General features: G+C 38.5%; 1 protein-coding gene across 1 annotated transcript; it reads left to right on the top strand.

Moving 5' to 3' along the window:
* On the top strand, positions 1–26,218 carry Mmaa (metabolism of cobalamin associated A). The gene is made up of 7 exons (XM_026392722.2): positions 1–19; positions 12,207–12,710; positions 15,179–15,301; positions 19,162–19,332; positions 22,894–22,979; positions 24,745–24,894; positions 25,914–26,218. Exons 2-7 carry the CDS (start codon positions 12,266–12,268, stop codon positions 26,199–26,201), a joined length of 1,263 nt encoding a protein of 420 aa, XP_026248507.2. The 5' UTR covers positions 1–19; positions 12,207–12,265; the 3' UTR covers positions 26,202–26,218.
* The last annotated feature ends 844 nt before the right edge of the window (positions 26,219–27,062 follow it).

Genomic DNA, 27,062 nt, shown 5'->3' on the forward strand with positions numbered 1-27,062 from the left:
CTTCCGTGGCCTCGGGAGGGTGAGTCGGGGCGCGGGTGCGCGAGTCGTCCTGGAGTCAGGGCTGGAGAGTCCTCAGGCTGCCAGCTTGGGGTCAGTCCCCGGTTGGGGGCGCCCCCTGGAGGATTGGGGGCAGGAGAAGGAGGCTACTGAATGGGATGATGTCGTGGGGCGGGGGAAGTGTGGACCAGCAGGGGTCGGCAGATCGATTCAAAGAGAAAGTTCCTTTCTTCCCAGAAAAAGAAAGGCCCCGTGAATATTATTTTAAAATTCTCGTCATCTTGGGCTGTTTTGTGCCATTAGGAAGATACCTTTGGCAAGGCAGCTTTCCATTGTCACCACCAGATCTGGCTGGGTGGGAGAAAAGCTCAATAGTCCAAGAGTGAGACTAACACATTTTGTGAGGGATAAAGTCTAGGATATAAAAATAGGGTTCAGATTAAAAGTCACAGGCAGTATCTAGGTTCTGTCGAATACCGTGCCCAGGCAGGGCTAGATCTCTTCCAGCAGAGGACATTCTGTCTTCAAATATGTATTTCTCACTGAAAAATGAAAAAGCTGTACTCTGATACATATATTTTAAAAAACTAATAAAACTGTACCAAGTATGTGGAAAATGATAAGTTTCTGGGAGAACTTAAATCTTTTGGGCCTCTATACAATGTCCAGAATATTATTTTAGATAGTAATCACTAAATACTGTTTTGCATTCAGGAAAAGAGGATTTAAAAAAAAATAACGGCCCTTTTAAGTGCTGTATTCTAATAGGAGAGAGAAAACATGAAAAGTTACATAATTATAAGAAATATAAATCACTGAGGAATTTGAAGATGATGAAATAAAATCTATATATTTGAAATGGAAATTGCTGATGAGCCCTTGAAACTTGCTAATCATTTGTTGCCTTGTGGAACAGTGGTTTTCTCTTAAAAAGATATGATTTTCTGCAACACAGGCCCCAAATCTTTATTTTTATGTGCATTTTTTTGCTTTTTAAAATGTAATTGGCCAGGTACGTCTTGTGATCTGTGCAGATTATCAACTAAATCAATATTCAGAAATAATTGGAATTAAAGGATGGGAAAAAATTACAAGACTGGGATCATCCAGAAAGAATTAAAAGAAGAGTGAAATTTAAGCAGGATAGGATAGGTGCTATACACGGGGAAAGAGACAACAAGAGAGTATAATCTTGGAGTTGGAAAAGTAAGTGGTAGGTTTGGAAGATAATAAATAAATTCTCCTTAGAGGAGGTTTGGAAAGGTGAGTGCAGGAAAATTGTTTTGGGGAAGCTGTGTAATCCCAGATTAAGAAGACTGGACTTTGTCCTTTGGGCAGCAATTCTCAAACTGGAGCACACTTCAGAATCTGCTGGAGGGTTTATGAGAACATTGTTGGCCCTATTTTCACCCATGGTTTCTGATTCAGGGGTCTGAATTGAGGCCTAAGAATTTCCCTTTCTCATAGTTCTTAAGGTGTTACTGTTCCATGGATCACACTTGGAGAATTACCCTCCTAAGGTGTGGGGAACTCTGGAAGGATTTGAGAAGGAGAGTAAAGAGATCACATGCATATTTCAGGATAAGTCTTGCTGTGAAGTCTGAGAGGAGAACTGGGGAAGGAGAGAGCTGGAAAAGAAGAGAAAAGTTCCTTAGAGTTAGCTAGCATCTGCATGATGCTGGGCCCTGTGCCAGGCTCACCCATGCACATGCTCTCATTCATCTTTCCCATTACCCTCATGCATAGGTCTGAATGTCTTCATTTTGGACATGAAGAAACTGAAAGAATATGAGAAATTGCTCAGGAAACATATCTGGTCTCAGAGCCCCCTAAGACTATGCAGATTTGAACTAGGTTGGTAGCCGTGGGAATGAATCCAAACATTTAATGGTGATGGAATTTAGGAAAATAGGAGACTTCCCTTGCTAAATGGGACCTAAAAGTAGAATTGGGAAATCTGAGTCTTACTGGAAACATGATGAAAGGTAAAGTGGACACAGAACTTTAGAGAATCTCTGCATGAATTCAGTATGTGTTCTATATTACTCTTACATAATGATGACTGTTTAAAGCCTATTTAAAAGTTTCGTATTTAAAAAGACATCCTACTCTACAAAAACTTCCTGAAGTTATTTGAAAAGGAGACAGCAAAGCCTTCTGTAGGAGTGGTGGGAGATGGTGAATAGATTGATGGCATCTGACAGCTTATCTTCAAATCAAAAGTGATTAGCATTGAGAAATAGAAACACATGGGATAACACTGAATTGCCTGTATGAATTGTGCTGCACTGCAGACATTGACCTAATGTATTGATTTTGGAAATCCTGTGTGCTTTTTCTTGCCAGAGTAGTTATTGAAATTGAGAATATTCACTGGATCAATTTCAAGACAAATATCCCAAGTCAGACTGGCTGCTGCTAAGCTAATTTTTAATGAAGAAAAACATCCATATGTTAAGATGAGAATTTAAAAAGAAAGTTCTTACCTCTATACTTACTGCACCATCTAGAAAAATATATGTTTTCAAAACATTTGAGTAATCAGTGTAATGGCATTATGGACCCACACAAAATTAGAGCACATATTCATACACTTATTCTGTGAGAAATGAATTTTGCTGTGGAGACAAAGATACCTTAGAGTCTAGGGAAGACTGCCATCTTAAATGACTACAGCACAGTGTGATGAGCACTGTAAGAGAGGACTATGGCCAGCCTGATGGCAAGAGATATGAGTGAACTGAAGGTGTGAGGAAAGGAAGCCAGGGAACTGTTCTATAGGAGACACTTGAGTTGGTTCTTGAAGGCTGAGAAAGAATATGCTAACTGATTTAAAGGAGAGAAGGACATTCTGGCCAGACAAAAACATTATAGATGACAGCCACACTGTATGAAAGAGTGTAGCTTTTTCTGGAACCTGTGTGCTAATCATAGTGGTTATAGTAATGTGGTAAAAGTTGAGGGAGAGAAGGAAAGGAATTAACAGAGGTGGACACAGAAGAACTCAAATAATATGAAATACTTATGTAATGACTAGTGTAATCTCCATTTTAACAGGAGTCATGCCTAACCCATGCCTAGCACAGTGCCTAGCATATGGTAGGATCTCAATAAATATTTACTGAGTGAATCAATGAATCATATATACAATTTTTTTTCTTTTCTATTTCAGATGGGGCAGGGGGAATCATTTTAGTGTTTTAAGCAGAGGATAATATGACCATGAGGTTAAGTGATAGTATGGAAGATAAATTAATAATGATCAGAGAGGTGGCTATAGTTGATTGGGTTTTTCAGATTTAAAGTTGTACCTACTGGTGCATTGCAATCTATTAAAAAGAAAGAAAAGACAGTCTTAGAGTATATCACATATAACTAGGGTAAGTCTTTTTAGTGAAACTTGTTGCAGTTGTGTGTGTGTGTTGACTAATGTAAGCATATTTGTTCCTGTGAAAACTCAGTAGAGACATAGAATGTGGTAGAGAGGAAAGAATGGGTATAAAAAGTATTTTTGAGAAAAATAGATGAGAATTTTTACTGTTGCATATTAATTATACATTGAGTTTCATTGTGGCCTATTGGTACAAACCTGCAATATCATTTGATCAGTTTTACTCCCAGATACATCCCTTCCTCCCAAACCCAGATCCCCTTCTAGCCTATTGGTCTCCCTCCTACTTTTTTTCTTTTTTTAATATTTATTTTTTAGTTGTAGATGGACATAACACATTTATTTATTTATCTGTCTATCTATCTATCTATTTTTATGTGGTGCTGAGGATTGAGCCCAGCGCCTCTCATATGCAAGGTGAGCGCTCTACCGCTGAGCCACAACCCCAGCCCCTCCCTTCTACTTTCATGATACCCTTTTATTTTATTTTTTAAGCTATGTATAAATCTCAATCCTCTTTTTTCCCCATTTGCTTCCACACATAGGATAAAACATATGGTACTTGTCTTTTTGAATCTGGCTTATTTCGCTTGACATGATTGCTTCAGTTCCATCTACTTTACTACAAATGACATAATTTTGTTCATCTTTATGGCAGAATAAAGCTCCATTGTGTATGTATACTACATATTCTTTATTTGTTCATCTGTTGCTGAATACCTAGATTGATTCCATAGCCTGACTGTAGTGAATTATGCTTTGATAAACATGGGTATGAATGTATCTCTTAAGTATGCTGATTTTAATTCTTTTGGATAAATACCAGAGTGATATAGCTGGATGATACAGTACTTCTATTTTTAGTTTTATGAGACACCTCCATACTGATTTCCATGTGGGCTGTAGTAATTTATATTCCCACCAATGGAGTATAGAGTATAAGAAAGTTCCTTTATCCTAGTGCCCTCTCTAGCACAGATGTGAATGTTAAAATGCTACTGTTCTTGTGAACCTTCTTTCACGGGAGGTGTATTAGTCATATTTCTGTTACCGTAACAAGATACCTGAGACGATAAGAAAGATTTATTTTGGCTTACCATTTTGGAGGCTTCAGTCCATGACAGATTTGCCCTGTTGCTTTTGTCCTGTGGTAGAGCAGTATATCATGGCAGGAGTGTTGGCAGTTTTTGGCAGCTCATCTCATGATGGCCAAGAACGAAAGAAGGTGCTGGGGATTTTCCACGGGCATGTCCCCAATGACCTAACTTCCTCCCACTAAACTTTACCTCTTAAAGGTTCTACCACCTTCTACCACCTTCCAATATCACCATGGCTGGGAACCAATCCTTTAACACATGAGCCATTGGGGGACATTTAAGGAGGGGATGCCCTTACAAACTCATTTCATTATTTTTGCCTACTTGATGTTTTTCATTATAAATACATTGATATTCTGGTATATTAGCAATGGTGATGCTTTTAGGTATCTTAGTGAACATTATAAATGCTATAGAATTTCTCTTGCATGATTATTGGCCAACTTTTCTGATTTCTTTGTATAAGAAAGCAGAAAAAATACTCTTAGTTACATGAACAGGTAGGAAGCCCTTCTCCCATCCTACAGGAGAAAAATAGATGTGAATTTTTTTGACTGTTGCATATTAATTATACATTGAGTTTCATTGTGGCCTATTGGTACAAAACTGCAACATCATTTGATCAATTTTACTCCTAGGTACCTCCCTTCCTCCCAAACCCAGATCCCCTTCTAGCCTATTGGTCTCCCTCCTACTTTTTTTTTAATATTTATTTTTTAGTTGTAGATGGACATAATACCTATATTTTATTTATTTATTTTTATGTGGTACTGAGGATCAACCCCAGGGCCTCTCACATGCAAGGTGAGCACTCTACAAATAACTTATTTGTTATATAAGTTAACAAACTAACTTTTATCTTCTGCCTGTGACATGTATGTATAGGTAGAATGTTGCTCATAAGGCTGAGTTAGATAACTCTTAAAAAATTTGTGGGGTCCTTTAAAATCAGATTAATTGTATAAATTAATGTGGTTTGTTAATAAATTTAGTTATCAGATATTCCCATGAAATGAGAAACATTTAAAATGTTTAAAATTCAGTCTGTTCTGTCACCTAACACTTCATTCAGAATTCCTGCCAATATGGTTTGCACAGGAAATGTAAACTAGTTTTTCATTTTGGCCTAAGCAAAAAAAGTAAAAAATAAACAACAGTCAGGTATAACTATGCCACATTCAAATGTAAAGGATTATTTTATTGTCTCTATTCATATCATGTAGATAATAGATTTGTGAGATTCAGGTTTTTCCCAAGTTCTTCCACTCATTCTGAGGCCGTGGCCAATCAACCTAACATTGCTGAGCCTTTTCATCTGTAGGTTAGATGAGGAAATGTTTGTCCAGCACTCACACATAGTCCACACCCAGTAGAAAGCAGCAGCTGCTGGCTGCCATTCACATGGTCCAGAGAGAGAGGGGAACTAAGAAACTCAGTCCCCAGGAAGAGTTTGGAAGGTATCAGAACCTAGAATTCTATACATCTGGATAGACCTTTGGTTTCATTTCTGTTATTTTAGTTTGGGAAAGAAGAAGGGGAGGGAGTAAATGTTATCATCCTTTTCCTGGTTCTTTCTTTCACTTAAAAGCCTTTTAAGATTTGTACTGACATCAAAGGACAAAGAATTATGCCTGCAGAATAGATGTTAACTTATCAAATAGTCGGCATGGATTTCTTGAGGAAGATTGCAATTAAATTGTTATATGACACCATTATTTTATTTTATTTTAAACAAATTTTTAAAAATTTAGTTGTAGATGAACACACAGTATCTTTATTTATTTGTATGTGGTCTGAGGATCGAACCTAGTGCCTCAAACATGCAAGGCAAGTGCTTTACCACTGAGCTACAACCCCAGCCCACGACATCATTATTTTAAATGTTAGAGCAATCTATACTACATTTTTATAAGACTGGTTTTTCTTTGAGAGAAAGGGAAAATATTTTTTTAATATTTATTTTTTAGTTTTCGGTGGACACAACATCTTTATTTTTATGTGGTGCTGAGGATCGAACCCAGTGCCCCGCACATGCCAGGCGAGTGCACTACCGCTTCAGCCACATCCCCAGCCCCTGTTTTGTTTTGTTTTTTAAAGATTTTTTTAAAGTATTTATTTTTTAGTTGTAGTTGGACTAATTAATTTATTTTTATTTGGTGCTGAGAATTGAACCCAGGGCCTTGCTCATGCTAGGCAAGCACTCTACAGTTGAGCCACATCCCCAGCCCTATAAGACTGTTTTTATTCAACTCATTTAGGAAATGTTATTTGCTTGAGATGTTAGAAATGGACATATTTTCATCTACTAATGTTCTTGCTACTAGGTTTTGATTCCTTAAAACATTTTCTGTTCTGGCTAGATGATTTGAAACAGGGAACTTAGAAGGCAGAATATTTTAGGTAAAAGTCCTCAGATCACATGGATAAGTATCGTAACCCAAGCTTTTCTTCATCTTATGTGAGATCAATGCAAGGTAGATAGAATATCCAATCATGGACCTAAAAAAACAAAATATAGAAAGGCTACTCTGTGTCAGGCACTGTGTTAGATTCTGAGAAAATAAGCAATAATATTTTGTCATTTCTCTGGGAGGTTCTCAGCTAAGGTAAGGGGTGAAAATTGGTGGAGAGAGGTCTCAAAATAGATTACATTAAAGACAAAAAGACAAGGCCTGTAATTCCAACAATCAAAGTCCATGGAAGGAGGATCTTATGTTCAAGGTGCATACTGGGCAACTTAAACCCTCAGCAACTTAGCAAGAGCCTGGAGATGTAGCTGAATGGTAAAGTGCCCATGGGTTCCATTCCCACTATCAAAAAAAAAAAAAAAAAAAAAAAAGGAAAAGGAAAAGAAAACTACCTGTTATATAAACAAAAGGTAGAGGAACATTGAATAGAACAATTAACTTCCTGGAAGAGTTGGGGGGAAATGTGCCTCAAAGGAGGTGTTATTTGAACTAAATAGGTGTTTTTCAGGTTAAAAAAAAAAGTGGATGAGATGCATTCCAGAATTCTTATTTTTATGATAGTTTGTGCATAGTTTAATAAAAGCTACCATGCTCAGAACTGGTGACTAGACCATGTACGTCATGCTATTTTGGAGTACTTTTGAACTTCTAATCTTAATGTGATGAATCTGATAAAAGCTTTGCAGTACCATAGCTAAAGCATCACTTTTTCACCTTGCACATAATTCAGTTTACTGATTTTTCTAGAACATATGCTAATTTTATGTCTAATTTAGAAATTGACATATGAATGTATTGGATGTAACACTGATAGTCACAATAAATGATAAAATTAAGGATTCATCAAGTTTACTTCTCATGTTAGGAAGAAATCCAAATGAAAAAGGAAATAATGTACAAGTTATGACAGATAATTAAATCATGAGTAGTTATTAGATATTTCTCATAAAAATTCTGAATTTTATTTTAAATATTTTTGGTTACCTTAGCAACTGTGTTAGTTTTCTGTTGCTGCTGTAACAAATTACCACAAACTTGGTGGTGTAGAACAACACAAAATTATTATCTTACAGTTATCTTGATCAAGTCTGATATGGGTATCACTGGGCTAAAATCAAGCTACCAATAATACTTCATTCTGTCCTGGAGGATCTCAAGGAAAATCAGCTTCCTGGGTTTTTCCTGTCTTCTACAGGTTAGCCCTTTTACTCCCTTAGACCAGTGGAGGTGGGTGGAGTCCTCACATGATATTGTACTGCTCTTTTCTGCCTCCCGGCTTCCATTTGTAAGGACCCTGGTGATTGCAGTGATCCTCTGGGATAAACTAGACTAATCTATGTATCTGAGTCAGCTGATTAGCAATCTGAATTCCATCTGCAGACTTCAATTCCCCTTTGCTATGTGATATAGCATGTTCATAGGTTCCAGGAATTCAGACATGGGCATCCTTGGGTGGGCATTCTTCTGTCTACCACCATAATAATAGGCTGCCTTGAAAAAAATCAGGAACAGTATGCCCAAAACAATATGGAAACACCTCAAGACTACTTATCTATAGGTGAGTTTACATGTACTTCAACACATGTATTCCTCCTGCATGTGTGTGTAAAGTTTTATCAAAAAATGGTGTCACACATCCTCTATCCAATCCCTTAGTTGGTGAACTTATTTGGTCAGCCAAACAATAATTCCCAAATTTACACCACAGCTCTGACCTCTCCCTGGAACTTCAGACCGATAAATGCTGCTGCTCACTCCATATCCCACTTGGATATCTAGTAGGTCTGTTTTGTTTTTGATTAAATTTATTTTTAATGAGTACATTAAAATTGTACATATTAGTAGGGGACCATGTGATGTTCTGATGCAGGTATACATGGTGTAATGTTTAATAGTGGGCCTCTTAAATTTAATGAGTTGGAAACTAAACTCCTGTTTGCACTTTAAACCTTACTTCTGACAGTATTCCCTAGCTCACTGAAGGACAACTTTGTCTTTTTTTTTTTTAATTTATTTTTATTATTTATTTTGGTACCAGGGATTGAACCCAGAGTCACTTAACCGTTGAGCCACATCCCCAGATCTTTTTTGTATTTTTTAAATTATTATTTAGAGATAAGTTCTCGCTAAGTTGCTTAGAGCCTCCCTAAATTGCTGAGGCTAACTTTGAACTGAGATTTTCCTGCCTCATCCTCCTGAGCCTAGGGATTACAGGCATGCGCCACCACACCCAACCCCATCTTTCTGTCTTTCTATGGCTCAGGTAAGAACCTCTGCCTTGCCTTTGACTGTTCCGGTTCCTACCCACATTAGCAGTTCTTTCATAATTCCTCTGGAATCTGTCTTTACTACCTCAACCTGGTCCAGGCCATTCCTCTCATCTACCTTCTAGTGCAATTCTCCAGCTGGTCTTCTTGTTTCTGGTCTTGTGCCCCATCCCCCTATTCACTTAGGAAAGTGGGTAAAGTTAACTGATATCTATTTCCCTTTTAGCCAAAGGATTTCTCTTTTGTTCTATCATAATTTATTAAGAAGAAATTCCATAGAGAGTCAAAGGTATGGATTTGAGTCCTGGCCCTGTCTCTGATTGTGACTATGGTTGTTTAACTCATACTTGGTTTCCCTTTCTGTTAAACGAGATTAATAACTGTCACACTGTCCTTATGGGATTGGTGTATAGGGTGAAATAAAGTATTTAAAAGTGGTTTATAAGCTCTAAAGTTGCAGGTAAGTGGGTAATAAAATAAACTCTGATCAGATCAGCAACAGCTCCCCCCCCCCCCTTAGCAAGTGAAGAGAGCCAGGCTTCATGTCAAGCTTTGAGGATTCTAACGGGGACATGAAGGTCTTGAATGTGGCTTATCTTGTTTGAATGTGCTTACTGCCTTGCTGAAGTCCAGGTCCTCATCATCTCCTTTGCTCCTGTGCTAGGAGTCCTTGCTAGGGTTTCTAAACTGGACTCTGTGTTACCAGGGTCTCATCACTCTTGACCTTTCACCACTGTTCCTAGACTTATCTCCTAAAGGAGCAAAGTCAGTGGTGTCACCTCCATAAAGGTCTCTGTTGTTTGTCCTCTGCCAAGATCCAAAAGCTAGCTTCTTGGCCCCTAAAGTTTACATACTGATCCAGACATATCTCCCATCACTAGTTCCTTATACTGGTATCTTCTGTCATCACTGAATTTTTCAGTCTTCTCTAATATGGCAGGGAAGAGGCCAAGTCCTCATACTAGAAAGCTGTCTTCTTCCTTCATCAGCTCTTTTATTCTTTCAGATCCATCCCTGATATATTACAATCTGGAAAGTAGTATGTGCTTGGAAAGTAGGGGTTGAATAAAAATCCAGTTCTTGCCTGTGAGTGTCCAGGCTAGTGGTGGTGTTGGTGGTGAGGATGTGAATTGAGCTGAAAGATGTTGTTTAATGACACCTTCCACAATAGATCCCCTCTTAGATAGTTTTAAGTGTCTTTTTGTGTGTTTGTATGAAGGCTACTCATCGATAGATGTTTTAAAAACTTTTTTTTTAGAAATAATTTTATACATTTTAAATAAATTATTCTTTTTAAAATAAATTTGTGTAAATAAATGTTATAATGCCCCCCTCAATTTGAAAAAAAATTGTTGCTTTTGGAAAATTTACGAACAGTTATAGTTTCTACAGGTTAAAAAAATCTTAAACTACTTCTTTGTCCTGAATAGCATGTTTATTAACTAAAATTAATTTTATATTCATTGGCTTTGAAGTACTATTTGGAGAAGTACCTTGGATCAATAAAATAATTAATTTCAATGAGCCATGAGACCCAGAAAAACCAAAATTTCCAAATAATTATGAACCCAAATTGCATAGGACATATGTACCTATAAATCTTAGTTTGAGCCAGATGTGGTGGCGCACATCTGTAATCCCAGCTGCTCTGGAGGCTGAGACAGGAAGATCATGAGTTCAAAGCCAGCCTCAGCAACATCGAGTCACTAAGCAACTCACTGAGACCTTGTCTCTAAATAAGATACAAAATAGGGCTGGGGGTGCTGGGGCTATAGCTCAGGTGGTAGAGTGCTTGTCTTGCATGCACAAGCCCCTGGGTTCTATTCTCAGCACCAAAAAAAAAAAAAAAATAGGACTGGGGATGTGGCTCAGTGATTGAGTGCCCCTGAGTTCAATCCCTGGTCCCCCCCTACCCCAAAATCTTAGTATGTCACTGGAAGTTTAGGACTGTGACCTAATTATTACTATTGTTTTTCAAATTCATATACTAACAATAAAAACTAATGTTAATTGAGCTCCTACTCTGTGCTAGGCACTGCTCCAGGCTTTTTACATGAAATAAGTCATTTTGTTCTCTTAACCACTCCGCTCTCTTAACTCCAGAACATTGAAGTGCAGAGTGGTTAAGTAACTAGCCCTAGGTCATGATAGCAAAGTAGCAGCAACTGAATGGCCATGGCTCATATCCCCTACCCTGTCCTGATTCAGTGTACTGTTGCCAGCTTTCATTGCCTAATGTAATATAAAACTATGTTGAGAATATCACTCAATCTAAGGCTCCTCATCCAATTCCTGAGCGGTTCGAACTTCAGTGTGCTTAGCTACAGAGCTTCTGAGTAGTGGGGCTGGGAATGTGCATTTTTAGAAAGTACCTGGTTTTCTGACTATACTTTAAGATGCACTCATTTGTTACTACACAAACCCACACAGTTCACTCGCATTAAGGCTTATTGTTGTTGATTTTGTGCTTAAGCCAGGTTATTCGGGGTGAGTCTATTGAGGATACACATGGGTCTAAACTTGTGCCTCTGGTGCCACACCACTAATCACATTTCTTTTGTAGAGAATGAATAAAAGGCTAGCTTCAGAGACATTCTTTTTAAAGAATCTTTTGTATGAGCTTCAGAATTGGGTATGTTGATCTGAGGAAAGTGTGAAGACGAATGTGAGAAAAAGTGTGACAGAAAATGTCTGCCTAATGAGGTTTGGTATATTTGGTTTTTGTTTAGAAGGACATTTTAATGTAAATTCCACCTCACAATAGAGTAATAGTTTCATGATTTTGATTACTCTGAATATTAACTGTGACCAAGGGGGAAGTCTTCTCTCTTAAATTTAGTAAGAAAACTCACCCATGTATACAGCCAAGAGTGCTAATTTTGTGTGTTTTAGAATGTGGGAAAAAAAGCACTCTATTTTCACTTTTACTACCTCCATATCTTAGTTGTCTGTATAAACTGGCAAAATATGTTTCTCTTTCTTCTAGGGAGGTCACAAATCAATTGAGTCAAAAAGCATCCGGGGTTTTCTTCAGTTACAAACAAAATGAATCTTCCCGCGCTCCTACTGCATCCTCACCAGCATTTCCTAAAAGGCCTGTTAAGGACACCTGTCCCTGGTTACCACTTCACCTTTCACTCAAGTGCACATCTCCTGTCAGGAATCCTGTGTGCTCAGCCATTTAAGTCGCTCGGACTCCATCGTACAAAGTGGATGCTGTTGTCAAATGGCTTAAGGAGGAAATTATGTGTACAAGCAACCTTAAAGGACCACATGGAAGGACTTTCTGATAAAGAACAAAGATTTGTGGATAAACTTTATACTGGCTTAATCCAAGGGCAAAGGGCCTGCTTAGCAGAGGCCATAACTCTTGTAGAATCGACTCACAGCAGGAAAAAGGAGTTAGCCCAGGTGCTTCTTCAGAAAGTATTAATCTACCACCGAGAACAAGAACAATTAAATGGAGGAAAACCACTAGCATTTAGAGTGGGTCAGTCTTTTATTTTTTGTTCAGTAAATATTTTCTAAATTCCTTTAAAATGTTTGTAATCTAATGAGGTTATTCTTTTTCCTGTTGGATGACTTTTAAATACCTTGTTTTCTTTTGCAAGTATTAATCTTGATATATTGAAATTTTGCCATGATCCTTTAAACCAAGGGTTTGTATTTTGATATAATAATACAGGATTTCTCTTTGGGCAAGAATTTTTATGTGACTTCCAGAAGATAAACATGTATAGGAAGAATTAGTAACCATTGTACTCTTTGCTTTCAGTAGTCCTTCTTATTTAGTAGTCTAAAGTGGATTTTTTTTTTGTGGTGTATCAACTATAATTATCCTCATCACATTTCTGCTTCTATTATTCTATTATTCTTTTTTTAAAAAATATTTATTTTTTAGTTGGACACAATATCTTTTTTATTTTATTTATTTATTTTTATGTGGTGCTGAGGTTTGAACCCAGGGCCTCACACATGCTAGGAGACCGCTCTACCACTAAGCCACAGCCCCAGCCCTCTATTACTATTATTTTTTAATACTTATTTCTTTTAATTGTACACAATGCCTTTATTTTTATTTATTTATTTTTATGTGGTGCTGAGAATCCAACCCAGGGCCTTGCACGCACCAGGCAAGTGCTCTATTGCTGAGCCACAACACCAGCCTCCCTCTGTTATTCTTTGTTAGTCTTTCTACAGGTAAGTTCCACTGCTTCCAATACTTTCTGTTGAGTTTCCCCCGAAACTCACCATCCAGCCATCTCAATATTAAAATGTATTTTAAAGGAGAAACCATATTCACTTGCCTTCTACATTTAAATAATCCTTTGATTATTTTGGGCAATTTAACTTAGTTCTGTAATTGTGAGTCAGCTCTTATATTTTGGAAATTTAGATATATTTGACTAGCAGGAATTAAGTAAGGCAGTTTGAGTAGAGAGTGTCCCTTGATAGGGAACTCAGTAATTTGAACCAACCTTTCTGCAAAAAACCACTTGAAGTGTGGCCAAAATATAGAGAATTTGGGAAGAATTAGTAAATACATGTAAAAGTTGACATTACAATAGACGTTTATATCATAGTTTATTGGCAATATAGGGACTCAAACCTAGTTTTTATTTTAATAGATATCAAAAAAGGTAATTGCAAAAATAGCTCACCAACCAGTATTTGAACCAGCCCACATATTTTACATGGTTATTTCTTCTGTCCTCATCGAGGGACTCTCATTGGGAGAGTACTCCATTGAGTGTTACTAATCTTTTTGTTGTAGACAGGAAAAATAGCAAATTCACCAAGAGAAACTCTAGTTATGATGAAGTACACCTTACTATGTTTTAAAGAATCCTTGCAGAGAAAATGGCTCAGAAATATCTGGAATTAACTTAGCAATTCATATATAACTTTGAAGTGATAGCAATTCATACATAACTTTGAAGTGGTATTCTGATTCTTCCATCCTAATCTTTTTAGGCCAGATAAATGCCTGTCTTTGTTGGTAGTCATTTTATCATCATCACAAATAAAAGCAGCAGGTATTTATTCAGCATCTGTAAAGATTTTGAAGATAGGAAGCTTTCCTGAGAATTGTATTGAAAGCAAAGCATGTCATACACTATACATAGTTTTGAATACAGTTAAACACCTGGGTTGTATATACTCATTAGACAAAACATGTTTGTCTTGTGTGCCACACACTGTTTCAAACATATTGCAAATGTTATCAAAATAACTGATCTGCTTCTTAAAACAGCCTGAAGAGAGAGGTACTATTACACTATCTATTTTATTATTGAAGCACACATAGAGGGAAAGTAACTTGGAGAGCATTGATCTCTGCATCTCCTAAGAGGCACAACTAGAGTGAGAACCTGCTGATTGGCTCTGGGGGTTGCCTTCTTATCCACCATGCTTGACTAGCTCTTGGAGGAGGGAGCTTTTCTCTCTCTTAACACAAATTATTTTTTTTCAGGACTCTGTTTATGATATTCTTTGAGTTACAAGTGAGATGAAGAATGATCCTTTGTGAATAGAAAATTACTTTCTCAATCACTAGAAATTTCTAGAGTAATGAGTTGTTTTTCCAATGGGCAGAGAAAATAGACAGAATTGGGGCAAGTGGAATAATTGCCAGTCATGATGAGACCTGGGCAGATATAGAAATTCAGCACATTAAAATATAGGCACTGAAGTGTGTCTCAAAAAATCTACATTGTAGTAAAAAGGCAAGCATGTTTTGTATTTTTAATATATAAACACATGGAACTCAGAATTGTTCCTATATACCCTCATTATTTGGGGATTAGATAAAAAGATTTTTATTTTCTGCTTTAGGACATGTTTAAATATATATTGATAGTTTTAATAATATAAGATAGTCTAATGTTTTATTCAGTAAACTGAACATAGTGCTGATTTCATTTATCTAGTAAATTAGAAGATCTCTTTTCACTATAGGATTGTCTGGACCCCCTGGTGCTGGAAAATCAACATTTATAGAATATTTTGGAAAAATGCTTACTGAGCGAGGGCACAGATTATCAGTGCTAGCTGTGGACCCTTCTTCCTGCACTAGTGGTGGTGAGTATAGCTAGTTTTGGGGGGTTGTAGAGCTTTTTTGTTTTTTTTTTCCATGATCAAGTGACCTGTACCTGTAGCTGAGTTTGGTCTCCCTGAGGGAAGGGGCCTCTGCAGAGTGGGTAGAAGCTGAGGGAAGTGGTTGGGGAGCATTGGACTGAGCAGAGAAGGTCAGCTTGTGGGTAGCACAGTGGCACTTCGAGAACCAGCATTACAGGTGCCAGAAGTTGAAGATGATCAAAAACAAATTTTAGCCCTGGGCAATCATGCCTACGGCTAGACCCTTATCTTCTATTGTTTATGCAGACTGCATCAGTGGCTATGTAGAAAATGGTTCTTACCCATCTGTTATTTTCCTATTGTTGTAACTTATCTTAAGCTTAAAAAAAAAAAGAAAAAGAAATTTACTGCTGTTTATGACTTGTCACCTGTTTATATGTCTAGTTAAACAGAAAGCTCTTAGAGGGATCATGTAATATATTGCTGTTCCCCCTATAGCACTTAGTATTGTATCTTGTGCACGGTACAGGGTTCAGCAATTACTTACTGATTTAAGGTCATACAATCATTCACAGTTTAATTTGCAGATCATCAGAGATAAAATGAATATAAACTTAGTTCTCAAAGGATCAGTTAAAGAAAACATAAAGCATGCCATGTAAATACTCATGAAAGGTCTTTCTTTCCTTACCCCTATTTATGATTTAAGCTTCTCAACTGCAGTTATTCACTTAAGCAGTATTTGAATGCCTACTACAGGCAAGGAATTGTGTAAAGAAAGTACTGTGCAGTGTAATGGTGAATAAGATACCGTGCTCTTGGCCTTGTGAAGCTGTGATTCTTAGGAGGTTTCTGAAAAGATGAATCAACACAAGTGTGTGTTGTGAAAGAATGAATATAGGGGGCTTTTTGGAAGTGTTTGGTGTGTATATTGTGGTGTTCTGCAGATGGAATATTATTTCAATTGCCATAGTTATTAGAGAGGTGGGCAACAATCCCTTTTAGCACTCATTGAGACATCTAGCTCAGAAGTCTTTGATTCACTATAATTAAAGGAGGTTAATTGTAGCTAGCCGTAGTGTCACACACCTGTAATCCCAGCAGCTCGGGAGGCTGAGGCAGAAGGTTTACAAGTTCAAAGCCAGCCTCAGCAAGGTGAGGCACTAAGCAACTCAGTGAGACCCTGTCTGTATATAAAATACAAAATAGGGCTGAGGATGTGGCTCAGTGGTCATTGGTCAAGTGCCCCTGAGTACAGTCCTTAGTACCAAAATAAATAAATAAATAATGTAGATAAAATTTATACTTAGAAAGTTAAGATTAAATCTGTGTCAATGCATTGCCTAATTTATTTATATTTAAACTTTGTTAAAGGTAAATACCTTGGTGATTTTTTTTTAATAAGTGTTCCTCATTTTCATATAGGTATGAAGTCCTTTTCCCCTCCACCTTCTTAATATCCTAGACTATTTGCAATTGAAAGAGGAAATAATAGCTTGAGATTGCAATTGATAGCAGAAATGTTATAAAGTAGTCTGTGCTGAAGTTGTCTGGATGTGTGTGGGAGGCCATCCTCGCACATGATTTGAGTTACCTCCCTGGCTGGGTGAGAGGCGTTTAGGCACAGCTGTGTTAGAGCTTTCCCCACCCTTCTCCAAGTCCAAGGGCTTGTCCGTGCAGAGGTGTGTCTGACCACTACCCTGAAGACCCAATCGTTGCCCCTGACCTTGGGATGCTGCCCCCCTTCATCTTCATAGGATGGGATTTTCCCTAGAATTTTTTGTTCCCCAATAAAGTCCACTCCCTGGCGTGTTCTCTCTATCTTGCTAGCCTCTTCAGTAAACCTCGATACCACAATAGGTGGCTTGAGGCTGGAGCTAGGAGGAGCCATCCAAGAGCTGGTTAAAGGTAATTAGAGTCTTGTCTCTTTAATTTAAAACTCCCTAGGGGTTTCTCACGACTCAAACCTTCTTTCATGAAGCCAGCTCGGGTTGCAGGCTAAATGTATGATTCTTCACCTTTCTCAAACCAAAAAGGAGAGCCCCTTTCTCAGATTAAAAAAAAAAAATACAGACTTTGAAAGAAAAAAAATATGAAGATACACAGTACACTAGAACTGTAAATTCCTACCTTATTATGACAACACATACATTTGAAAAATAGCACTGAAGTTTGAGAAGCATTCAATTTTTGGTCTGTAGTTAGTCTTGGTGCTTTAAACTCACAGACGCCCTGTGATACCTTTGAGACCTCCCTGGGGGTCTACAACTAACAGTTTTGGATTCACTGCAAAAGACAATTACATGGGAGAATAATTTCATAATGTTTAGTTCAGTGTGATAGGATCTATAGGATAATAATTTAAACTTTGGCAGATTGTTGACTTCCACAGGGATGATTTCATGCAGAAAATTACTTTAGGAAGAAGTTTTATGTGAAGTAAATAAAGTAGTTGAGGCACATGGTAGCTGTATGCTCTAGAATTCAGACTTATGAGAAGACTCTAAATTGTAGTCATAAGAGAAAAGAGCATATCTTTAATCTTCTTAATTTTTAGTATCAACTTATGTGGAAAAAAATAGCCCTTAGGCAGATTGAAAATAAATATTCAGGTTAAAACAGCTCCACACCTTCACATGTTATATAGCTAAAGCAAAGTAGGAAAAGGTAATAGTAGTTCCAGAGCTTTTATTTTTCTAGAATTTACAGGTATTGATGTTGCCAAAATACTGCAAGAAACTAAAAAACTTTAACTAGTTCCATTCCACAAGTTTTAAATTGAGTGCCGACTGTTAACACATTGTTTAGCATTCAGTGTTCAATATCTATAAGACAAGGTTCATAAGCAGGGAATTTTTGCTAAAGCATAATTTCTCAACCTTGGTACTAGTGCCATTTGAGGCCAGGCAATTCTTTGTTGTAGGTGACTGCCCTTTAAACTGAAGGATGCTTATCAACATCCCTGGTCTTTATCCAGTAGATGCCAGTAGCATCCCACCCACACTGCGACAAGTAAATATTTCTCTAGACATTACCAAATGTCCTGGGCAGGGGAGATAAAATTACTCCTGGTGAGAATCACCATATGGAAGGGATAAGACATAGATATGAAATCCAAAATATTTTGTGTGAATACTTTTCCATCCATTCATTTGACTTACTTTGCATTCAGTCTGGGCTTCAAAATTTCTTAACTGGTAAAGAATTAAAACAACACACATAGGATGAAGGGCAGCATAAAGATTCATTTACATAGAGAAAATGCCATTTACACAAATAAAAGAATGAGGAGTGGTGGGTGCTCTAGGTAATGATGGGAAGGGGAGGGACAGTGAAGTTCTCTGGTGCTCTCCAGGATGCTGGCAGGTTGCAGAACAGCTGTTGTACTGAGAAACTCACAAGAGGTAGACTTGGGGTGAAAAGGTTCTAGAAAAGCCCAGACCCTGGGCGTGACACTTTGTAAGTTAGCACTGAGAAAAAAAGAGATGTCTGTGGCATGAGAGCACAGGCAAAGGAGGGGAGGAAGATGTTAAGAAGGCAATAAAGAAACCTCCCAGCTGGATCAGAGGGAAGTTTGAGACTGGTAGGAGCCAAATTTCGACAGGTAAGGTATGGCTGGGTTCTGAGGGCCTTCAGTGCTAGGCCAAAGGATCTGGCTTGGGGCAGTGGGAAGCCCTTTTAGGTTTTAAAGGGATTGGAATGTTTAAAAAAATGAATCCTGCATGATTATATATAGTGAGTTAGAGGAAAGCTCAATAATATGAAATATATCTTAAGATATGACACATCTCCTGGGAACTGGCTGATTGATAATTGGACCTTAGAACTGTTCCATGATTATAAAATGTAATTATGTGTTTTAGGATCGCTCTTAGGGGATAAAACCCGAATGACGGAGTTATCAAGAGATATGAATGCATACATCAGGCCATCTCCTACCAGAGGGACTTTAGGAGGTGTGACAAGAACCACAAATGAAGCTATCCTGTTGTGTGAAGGAGGGGGGTATGACATCATTCTTATTGAAACTGTAGGTGAGTGTGATATGCTTTCAGAAAGATAATATACTCTTATAACCAATGCCATATAAAGATGAATAACAACTAATTATATTTTGTTCATTCAGCAGATACTTACTAAAGGTGTAATTAAGTACAAGATATTACCCCAGACTCTATAGGAAATAGGAGTACATAGGCTACACTTCCTAACCTCAAAGAGCTTGCCATTTGGAGGGTGACAGTGAGCCACTGCTAATCACTGTTACCTGAGGCAGCATGTCATGTGTGCCAGAGAAGAGCTGTAGACTTAGGATGAGCTGTGCAAGCGAAGCCCCACGCCTGTTTTGTGTAAGCGCATTTCATCTGTCTGTATTAAGAAAAGTAATGCAGTTAGCTATTTTTTGATTTGAGGGTTGTTTTATTTAATTTTATATCTGTAGCACAAAATTATATGCAGTGAAGACACTGAAATGACAATTAGTCGTGTTATGGTGGAGAGACCATCTGTTATATTACTGCATCCTAAATGTTTGTGATGCAACCTAACTCACTCAGATTTAGGGAACTCGGTGAAGGCTTCCTAAAGGAGGTGACAGCTGGACTCAGTTTTGAAAAAAGAATAGGAGTGAAACAAAATGTGTGTGAAGGGCCTTTGCAGACACCGAGGAGGAAGAAAGCTTGACTCATTCAGAGAAGCGCAGTTCAATTAGGGTACTGACAGCACAGAGTGTGAAGGGGTGTGTGGGGGTTAGTGCTGGAGCCAGGGCTGACTGTCTGGGTTTGTGTGCCATGTCAAGGAGGTTAGAGTTTGCCCTGAAAGAAGTGGGAAGCCATGCAGGGTGAGCAGGACGGGGAGAAACCCACATGTGCATTTTGGAAACATTGCTGGCAGCGGAGTGTGGAATGATTAGAAGGGCAGAGGCAGGATGCAGTGGGGAGGCTCTTGTACTCATCAGAGAAAGAGATGGCAGGGCTCTGAACCAAATAGGGGAATGGGAATGGAGAATAGGAGAGGGATTAAAAAGGCTTTAGTGTACATCGGCAGGGCTTTATCCATGATTAGGTATAAGAGATGAGGAAGGAAGAGAAATGAAGATAATCAAGAATGCTGTGAAAAGAGGGATTTGGAGAGGGGAAAATGAGAAGTTCAGTTGTGAATATATTAAGTATAAGATGCTTATTAGGTGTACAAGTGACTGTGTGTCCCGAGAAAGACTGAGTAAGAAAGATGGATTTAGCAGTTAGCAGCATAGTTCAGAGTTTCATATTTCAGGCTGTAAACTGGGGAAACTATGGGGCAAAAATGGAAGATAACCATATTAGTTTTCTGACGCTGCCATGACAAAATACTGTAGACTGGGTGGCTTAAACAACCAAAATTTATTTCCTTACTGTTTTGGAGGCTGAAAGTCCAGGACCCAGGTGCTGGCAGGATTCTTTTTTTCTGCAACTTCTTTTAGTTTCAGATGGCCGCCTTCTTGCTGTGTCCTCCCATGAGCATTTCTCTTACCCCGATGTTTCTTCCTCTTCTTATGAGACAGTAGTCCTGTTGGATTAGGGGTTCCATCCTTATGACCTCATTTACTTTCTTTGCAGGCCCAGTCTTCAAATATAGTCACCTCGAGGGTTGGGGCTTCCACATGAGAACGAGAAGGGTAGAGGCAGACATAATTCAGTCCCTAGCAGTAGCCAGGACTGGGCTTAAGGAGCTCCACCAGTTGAGATTAGGTGGAAGAAGAGCTGCCTTAGAAGGAGAAGGTAGAATAAAAACCAAGCATGTTACCTAAAAGTTGTATTTAACTTCTTGTCCCAGAGACTTTAAATAATTTGTCCCAGTGACTCAAATAAGAGAGTATTTTCTTGTAAACAAAAGAATTCTGGGGATAAGCAGTCCAGAATAGGTGCTTATTCTGAGTGATAGCAAGCCCAGGCTGCTTCAGTCTGTCTGTCCTCCCTTCACTTCATCTTCATGCTCAAAGCTGCTCATGGTTAAAAGATGTCTGAGGAAGCTCTGGTTGTTACATCTATGTTCCAGATAGAAGAAAGGGAAAGGAGGAGTAAGGGGTCAGGGAAGAGTAGGCAGAAGAGGTGCACTTCCTAGGTGGGATTGCCTTCTTTAATGAACGTCCTGGAAACCCTGTCTCATGACTTTTGCTTTCTCTCAGCCCCATTCCCGTGAAGGGGACCTCACGAATGTGGCCTTTCACCTGATGCACTGATGTTCCCAGTAACACTGGGGTGAGGAAACAGGGAAGAATAGGTATCAAATAGGCAACCAGAAAGGAGGGAATTTCCAGAGGAGTTTTAGTGGCCCAGGAGATGTGGAAGCCAGATTTCAGTGGGTTGAGATTAATGTGAAGTTGAGCCAGTGAGCATGAATTGCTTTTTTCCCAGAAACTTGACTACGAAGAACGTTGGTGAGAAGTGGAACAATTTTATGTGGTTTTGCTTGGTTCCAAGGTGAGAAGACCTTGAGTACAGCTCATATTGTGTGCCAAGGAATTGGAGCCTGTAGACATAGGCGGGGCTCATGGCAAAGAAGAGGAAGGTTCCCTTCAATACTTCTTCCACAGACTGCAGGGCAGGCAGCAGGGCTGTTTGTATCTTATCATTTGTCTGTGGAGGTGGACAGGGAGAAGTGGGGGGAGTTCTCCCTTTATTCCTCTGTGAAGTAGGTCCACAGTGATCGGGTGGGGAGACGGTGGGAGATCACTGTTGTGAGAAATGGGAAAGGTGGCTGACCCAGGGCCTTGACGGGGAGTGCCTTTACTAGGCAGTGAGGGAAGGTGTGGCAGATGCAGGAGACCATGACGCTGTAGTGGCACCCATCCACAGTGCAGAGACTTCTCAAGCATGCCTATAAAGGAAATAGTACACATATTTGGATTGACCTGTGATTGGAGGTTTTCAGGGTAGAAATATGAAGGAAAAGATGGAAGCATCGGCAGGCATGGTTTAAGATTAGAGTCACGGTGCTCCAGCTACTCACTGAAGAAAGAGAAGCCAAGAAGAACTTTGAGACTAGGAGAGAGTGGAAGTCCCTTGGATCTCCATTCAGTCAAGGAATAGGTCTAATGGGGAAAAGAGAGAGAGAGCTAGGAAGGCTACCAGTTTTCTTAAGAGTGTAAAATAGTGGCATTTAATAAATTCTTCAGAGGTGGGTATTGTGATTTGAATGTGTCCCCCCAAAAGATCATGTGTCAGAAACTTAATCCCCCAATTTTTATGTTAATGGTATTTAGAGGTGGGGCCCCTCATAATGGTATTTGTGGCTTTTTAAGAAGAGAGACCTGAGCTACCATGCTTGCTCTGTCTAGCCACGTGATGCCTTCCACCATGTTATGATGCAGCAAGGAGGCCTTCACCAGATGTCTAGCAGATGCTGGCTCGTGCTCTTGGTCTTCCCAGCCTCCAGAACTGTGAGCCAAATAAACTTCAGTCTCAGATATTTTGTTACAGCAACAGAAAATGGACTAAGACAGGTTGTTCAAAGGGGTGAGTGTAAGTGAATAAAGTGGAATGGAAATGATAGTGAGGTTGAGAAAATGTAATAACTGTGAATATTTTAGGACATAGTTGTGATTTAAATTCCAGGTGTGGGTCAGTCAGAGTTTGCTGTTGCTGACATGGTTGACATGTTTGTCTTACTACTGCCACCAGCAGGAGGGGATGAATTGCAGGTAATTATTTTGATATTTCCTCTCAAAATACAAAGTATGTATCTCTAAGATGTAGTTGTGTTTTTGTAAATTACGTTGAAAACAGTGTATAGAAAGAAACATCGTTCATATTGGCTAAAATATCTGAATCAAAGGCAGATTCTCTCTATATATTTTTTCCAACTTATAGTAATAGAATGTATGGCTTTGAGCTACTCATACAACTTAAATTTTTCTATCTATAACATGGAAGAGACTGGAATATATGGATAGCTCTCATTAAAAGGGACCACTGTTGCATGGATGTTTGTTACTGATGGTTATTTTTAACTGGGGTGCCACCATCACAATTTATATTTCATGCAATAGGTGTCTTACTCTCCTTCTGCAAAGCAGTCCTGGCATTAACTACCTGGAGTTAGTGTGAACTTCACAGGTCTTCCACAAGCTTTCCCTCACTCAGCCACCAGCTGTAAGCTCCAGGGTTCCCAGGCCACCCATGCCCCTGACCAGCTGGCTACAAATTTGGGGGATCCTACTACCCCTTGGTTTGATATTCATTAGAATAACTTGCTTAACTTGGGAAGGCACTATATTATAATTGCAGTTTTATCACAAAGCTGAAATTGATGGAATCATTGGCTACATAATTTAACTCAATCTTTCACTTCCCTTCCCCCACAGAGGTTGGGCCAACGTGTTTTGATACAAAGCCCCAACCCTCTAATCCTGCAGTTGGTCATTCTAGTGTGATCAGGCCTCCATCCTGAGTGATCTCACTGCATAAACTTGGGTATGGTCCCAGGCACCCACCATGAGTAACAAATCATTCAAGAAATACTAAGGATTTAGAGGTCCTTACCAGTAAAATATGAACAAAGACAAGACAAGGCATGTTCTTTGTTATACAGAACTTCCTTTTCAATTACATAATTCTAAAAAAAAAGCAATACCAGACTATATGCTGTGATGTAGAAACATTAACTATTAGAATTTAATAATTAAAAGTAATAAATGAAAGTATTTGAAAGGGGAATTTTTAAATGTTATGTATTTTTATACCTTTATTTATTTTTATGTGGTGCTGAGGATTCAACCCAGAGCCTTATACATGGTAGGCAAGTGCTCTACCACTGAGCTACAACCACAGCCCCTGAAAAGAAATTTTAATCTTAAATGGAAAGATGTATTTCCCAAATGAGATTGGTCCTTGAATTTTGTCCTTTATTTCTGGTATTTTTATGCAACACAATTTAAGTCAAGAGGTAGGACAGTTTTAGCTCTCAGGTTATTTTTTCTTATTTGCAAATTTAAAAAAATGCTATAGGCATTTAAAAAACTTTTGAAGATGTTGTTTTGAGAAATGCAGATGTTAGTGAAATGTGTGTTTTCTTTTTAAGCGTTCTTAGGATGGATGGTTTTGTATCCTGCTCATGAGAAGCAGAATCCATCATGAGACTGGGTGAATTGTCTCCTGCCACTCAATCATGTTGTGTCTTTGATCTATTTACTCTAATTCTGAATGTATCCTACTAAACTACTCTGTAAGTTGGGAAGAGATGTTACAGATAACTTCTGTAATCCTATGAACTGGTGGATTTAAGTAATTTTTATCAAGTAATTGTGATTCCTGCCATCCAGGGATTAGAGAAATACAGGAAAAAAGTTAATGAAGCATGTGACTTTCAAAATCACAGTATTAACTGGTTGTCCTATTTTTACGCTACTTGTGATTCAATGAACTGTTCTGAAAAATATGATTCTTCTTCCTTTTTTTTCACACTAGGGTATCAAAAGGGGTATAATTGAGATGGCAGATCTGGTAGCTATAACTAAATCTGACGGAGACTTGATTGTGCCAGCTCGAAGGATACAAGCAGAGTATGTGAGTGCACTGAAATTGCTCCGCAAACGCTCAGAAGCTTGGAGACCAAAGGTTAGTTTGCATTTCATTCTACATTTTTCACCCTGAGTGGACTGTGTACATTAGAAGAGAGGACATAAGTCCCAGCTAGACATATAATCAATCTGTGCTTGAATGTGAAGATTACAGTTTTAAAAATATGACAAAGCCGGAGTATGTAGTCATGATTTTAAATATAATCTTTCAACCACTGAATGTCAAAAACTAGAATGGGGGTGATAGATTAGATTGCTTAATGCTTGACTTGAACCACTTGGAAGTGAGAGCAAATCCATCCTGAAAGGAACTATCCTTTAGATTATGGAACAATTAAGGATTTGATTATCTAAATTGGAATTTGAGTACAAGAGAAGAGACTTGTGATGTGATACTTCCATTCCCATTATGTTTATTGGAAGCTGTTTTTAATAAGTGAAAAGAAGCAAAGAAAAATTCTGTAGTAAGTAGTGCAATATTATTGATTCCGACAGCTTTATCAGCAGGAGGATGCTGTGTTATTAAAGAATAAGCTGTAGTCCTTCTAATGAGGACGATGACTTATCTTACTGTCAGCTCCCGTTTTCCCTGGTCACATTATGTTGAGTCTAGAGCCACCTTGTACGTGCAGGTGCCAAGTGCTTAGCTCTTAGCCTTGCTGAGTCAGGTGGATTTGACACAGACTGGAACTTGGCTTTATTTCCTGAAACTCAGGCCTCAGGGAAACCTCCCTGGTATTGCCTTTCTCATTTGTGACTCTCTTGTCAGTTCTCCAGGATGCCCCTGACCATCTGTCTGAACAATCCCAAATTAAAATAAATTTCTGGGCTAAAGAATTTGACCTTTAATTAGTGTCTTATTTCTACTATGCCCTTAGTAATCCTAGATTCATTACACTAGTATGTATATCAGAATATTTACTTTGACACAACATTTATTTTTGTCACTTGCCTATTTCCATAAACTGAAAAATTAATTGATAAATATCAGAGTCCCAGTGAAAATATTTTCTTGTCATTTTAAGTAAAGCAGTTCTGGTTCTTCCTTTCCAATAGGTGATTCGTATTTCTGCCAGAAGTGGGGAGGGGATCACAGAAATGTGGGATAAAATGAAAGAATTCCGGGACCTGACGCTTGCCAGTGGGGAGCTGACTGCCAAAAGACGGAAGCAGCAGAAAGTTTGGATGTGGAATCTCATTCAGGAAAATGTGTTAGAGCATTTCAGGACCCATCCTACTGTCCAAGAACAGATTCCCCTTCTGGAAAGAAAGGTTCTCAGTGGGGCCTTGTCCCCAGGACTAGCAGCAGACTTGTTGTTGAAAGCTTTCAAAAGCAAAGACTAATGAAATACATCCTATATCATGATGCTACTTATTGTTTCATAATGTGTTTTAAAATAAAAGAAATCACTTGTATGTTTATACTGTGATTCTTTTCAAGTGCCTTGGCTTACTTATTTGTAAACTGTGCTTGAAAACTTGAAGGAAGTTAGATGTGGGTGGCAAGATAGAGCAATTAGGCACCCTGTTGTCGGTTACTGATTTCCATTTCTTTCTATTCTTACACCCTGGCATATAGGCCTGTAGGATTCTTTCTTCTTATCAGTCAGGAGCAGAAAAAGCTGAGGAGGAAAGAAAAGGTCATGCATCTTAAAATGGCTTTGATTCTGTATTTTCTGAGTTTCCAGAGAAAATGTAAGCCAGGGTGACCACACTTTTGAAGTCTTACTTGAGGCCAGAACAATACACAGCAGGTCTCTAAGAGTTGAAAACCATGATTGGCATTTAGTGTTTCATTTCAGAGTATTCTAGAAATTTCTGAAGTGGCTGTGTACACTAGTAACAAAACAGCTGAGATGATGTAATGAGTTGAACATGATTTTAAAGTCTACATGTCTGGACTGGCAGACCCCCACCAATGAGGACCAACGGGAACTGGGAATCTCAGTTACAAAAGTAGATAGAGAATGCCCAAGAGCTTGAGCCAAACCAAAGGAACCCAGGTGAGGTCAGAATGTTTAAAGGTGTTTCAGTTTGAAGATTATCAAAAACTTTCATTGATCTTCCTTGGCCATTTCACTTCCCTTAGCATTTTAGAGATCTACTTTTTTTCTTGATGATAAAGAGCAAGTTTTGTCCATGGAAAAAGCATGGCACAGTGATTAAGAGCCTGGATTCTGGAGCTGGACCATATGAGTTTAAATG

Source organism: Urocitellus parryii, chromosome 10 (genome assembly GCF_045843805.1).
Source record: "Urocitellus parryii isolate mUroPar1 chromosome 10, mUroPar1.hap1, whole genome shotgun sequence".
In the NCBI taxonomy this organism is placed as follows: domain Eukaryota; kingdom Metazoa; phylum Chordata; class Mammalia; order Rodentia; family Sciuridae; genus Urocitellus; species Urocitellus parryii.

Excerpts from the sequence above, each read along its gene's own strand:
- Mmaa (XM_026392722.2), top strand. The coding sequence starts at position 12,266 with ATGAATCTTCCCGCGCTCCTACTGCATCCTCACCAGCATTTCCTAAAA. Across the intron at positions 15,302-19,161 it reads TTCTTCCTGCACTAGTGGTG|GATCGCTCTTAGGGGATAAA; the intron begins GTGAGTATAGCT and ends TATGTGTTTTAG. Across the intron at positions 22,980-24,744 it reads CAGGAGGGGATGAATTGCAG|GGTATCAAAAGGGGTATAAT; the intron begins GTAATTATTTTG and ends TTTTCACACTAG.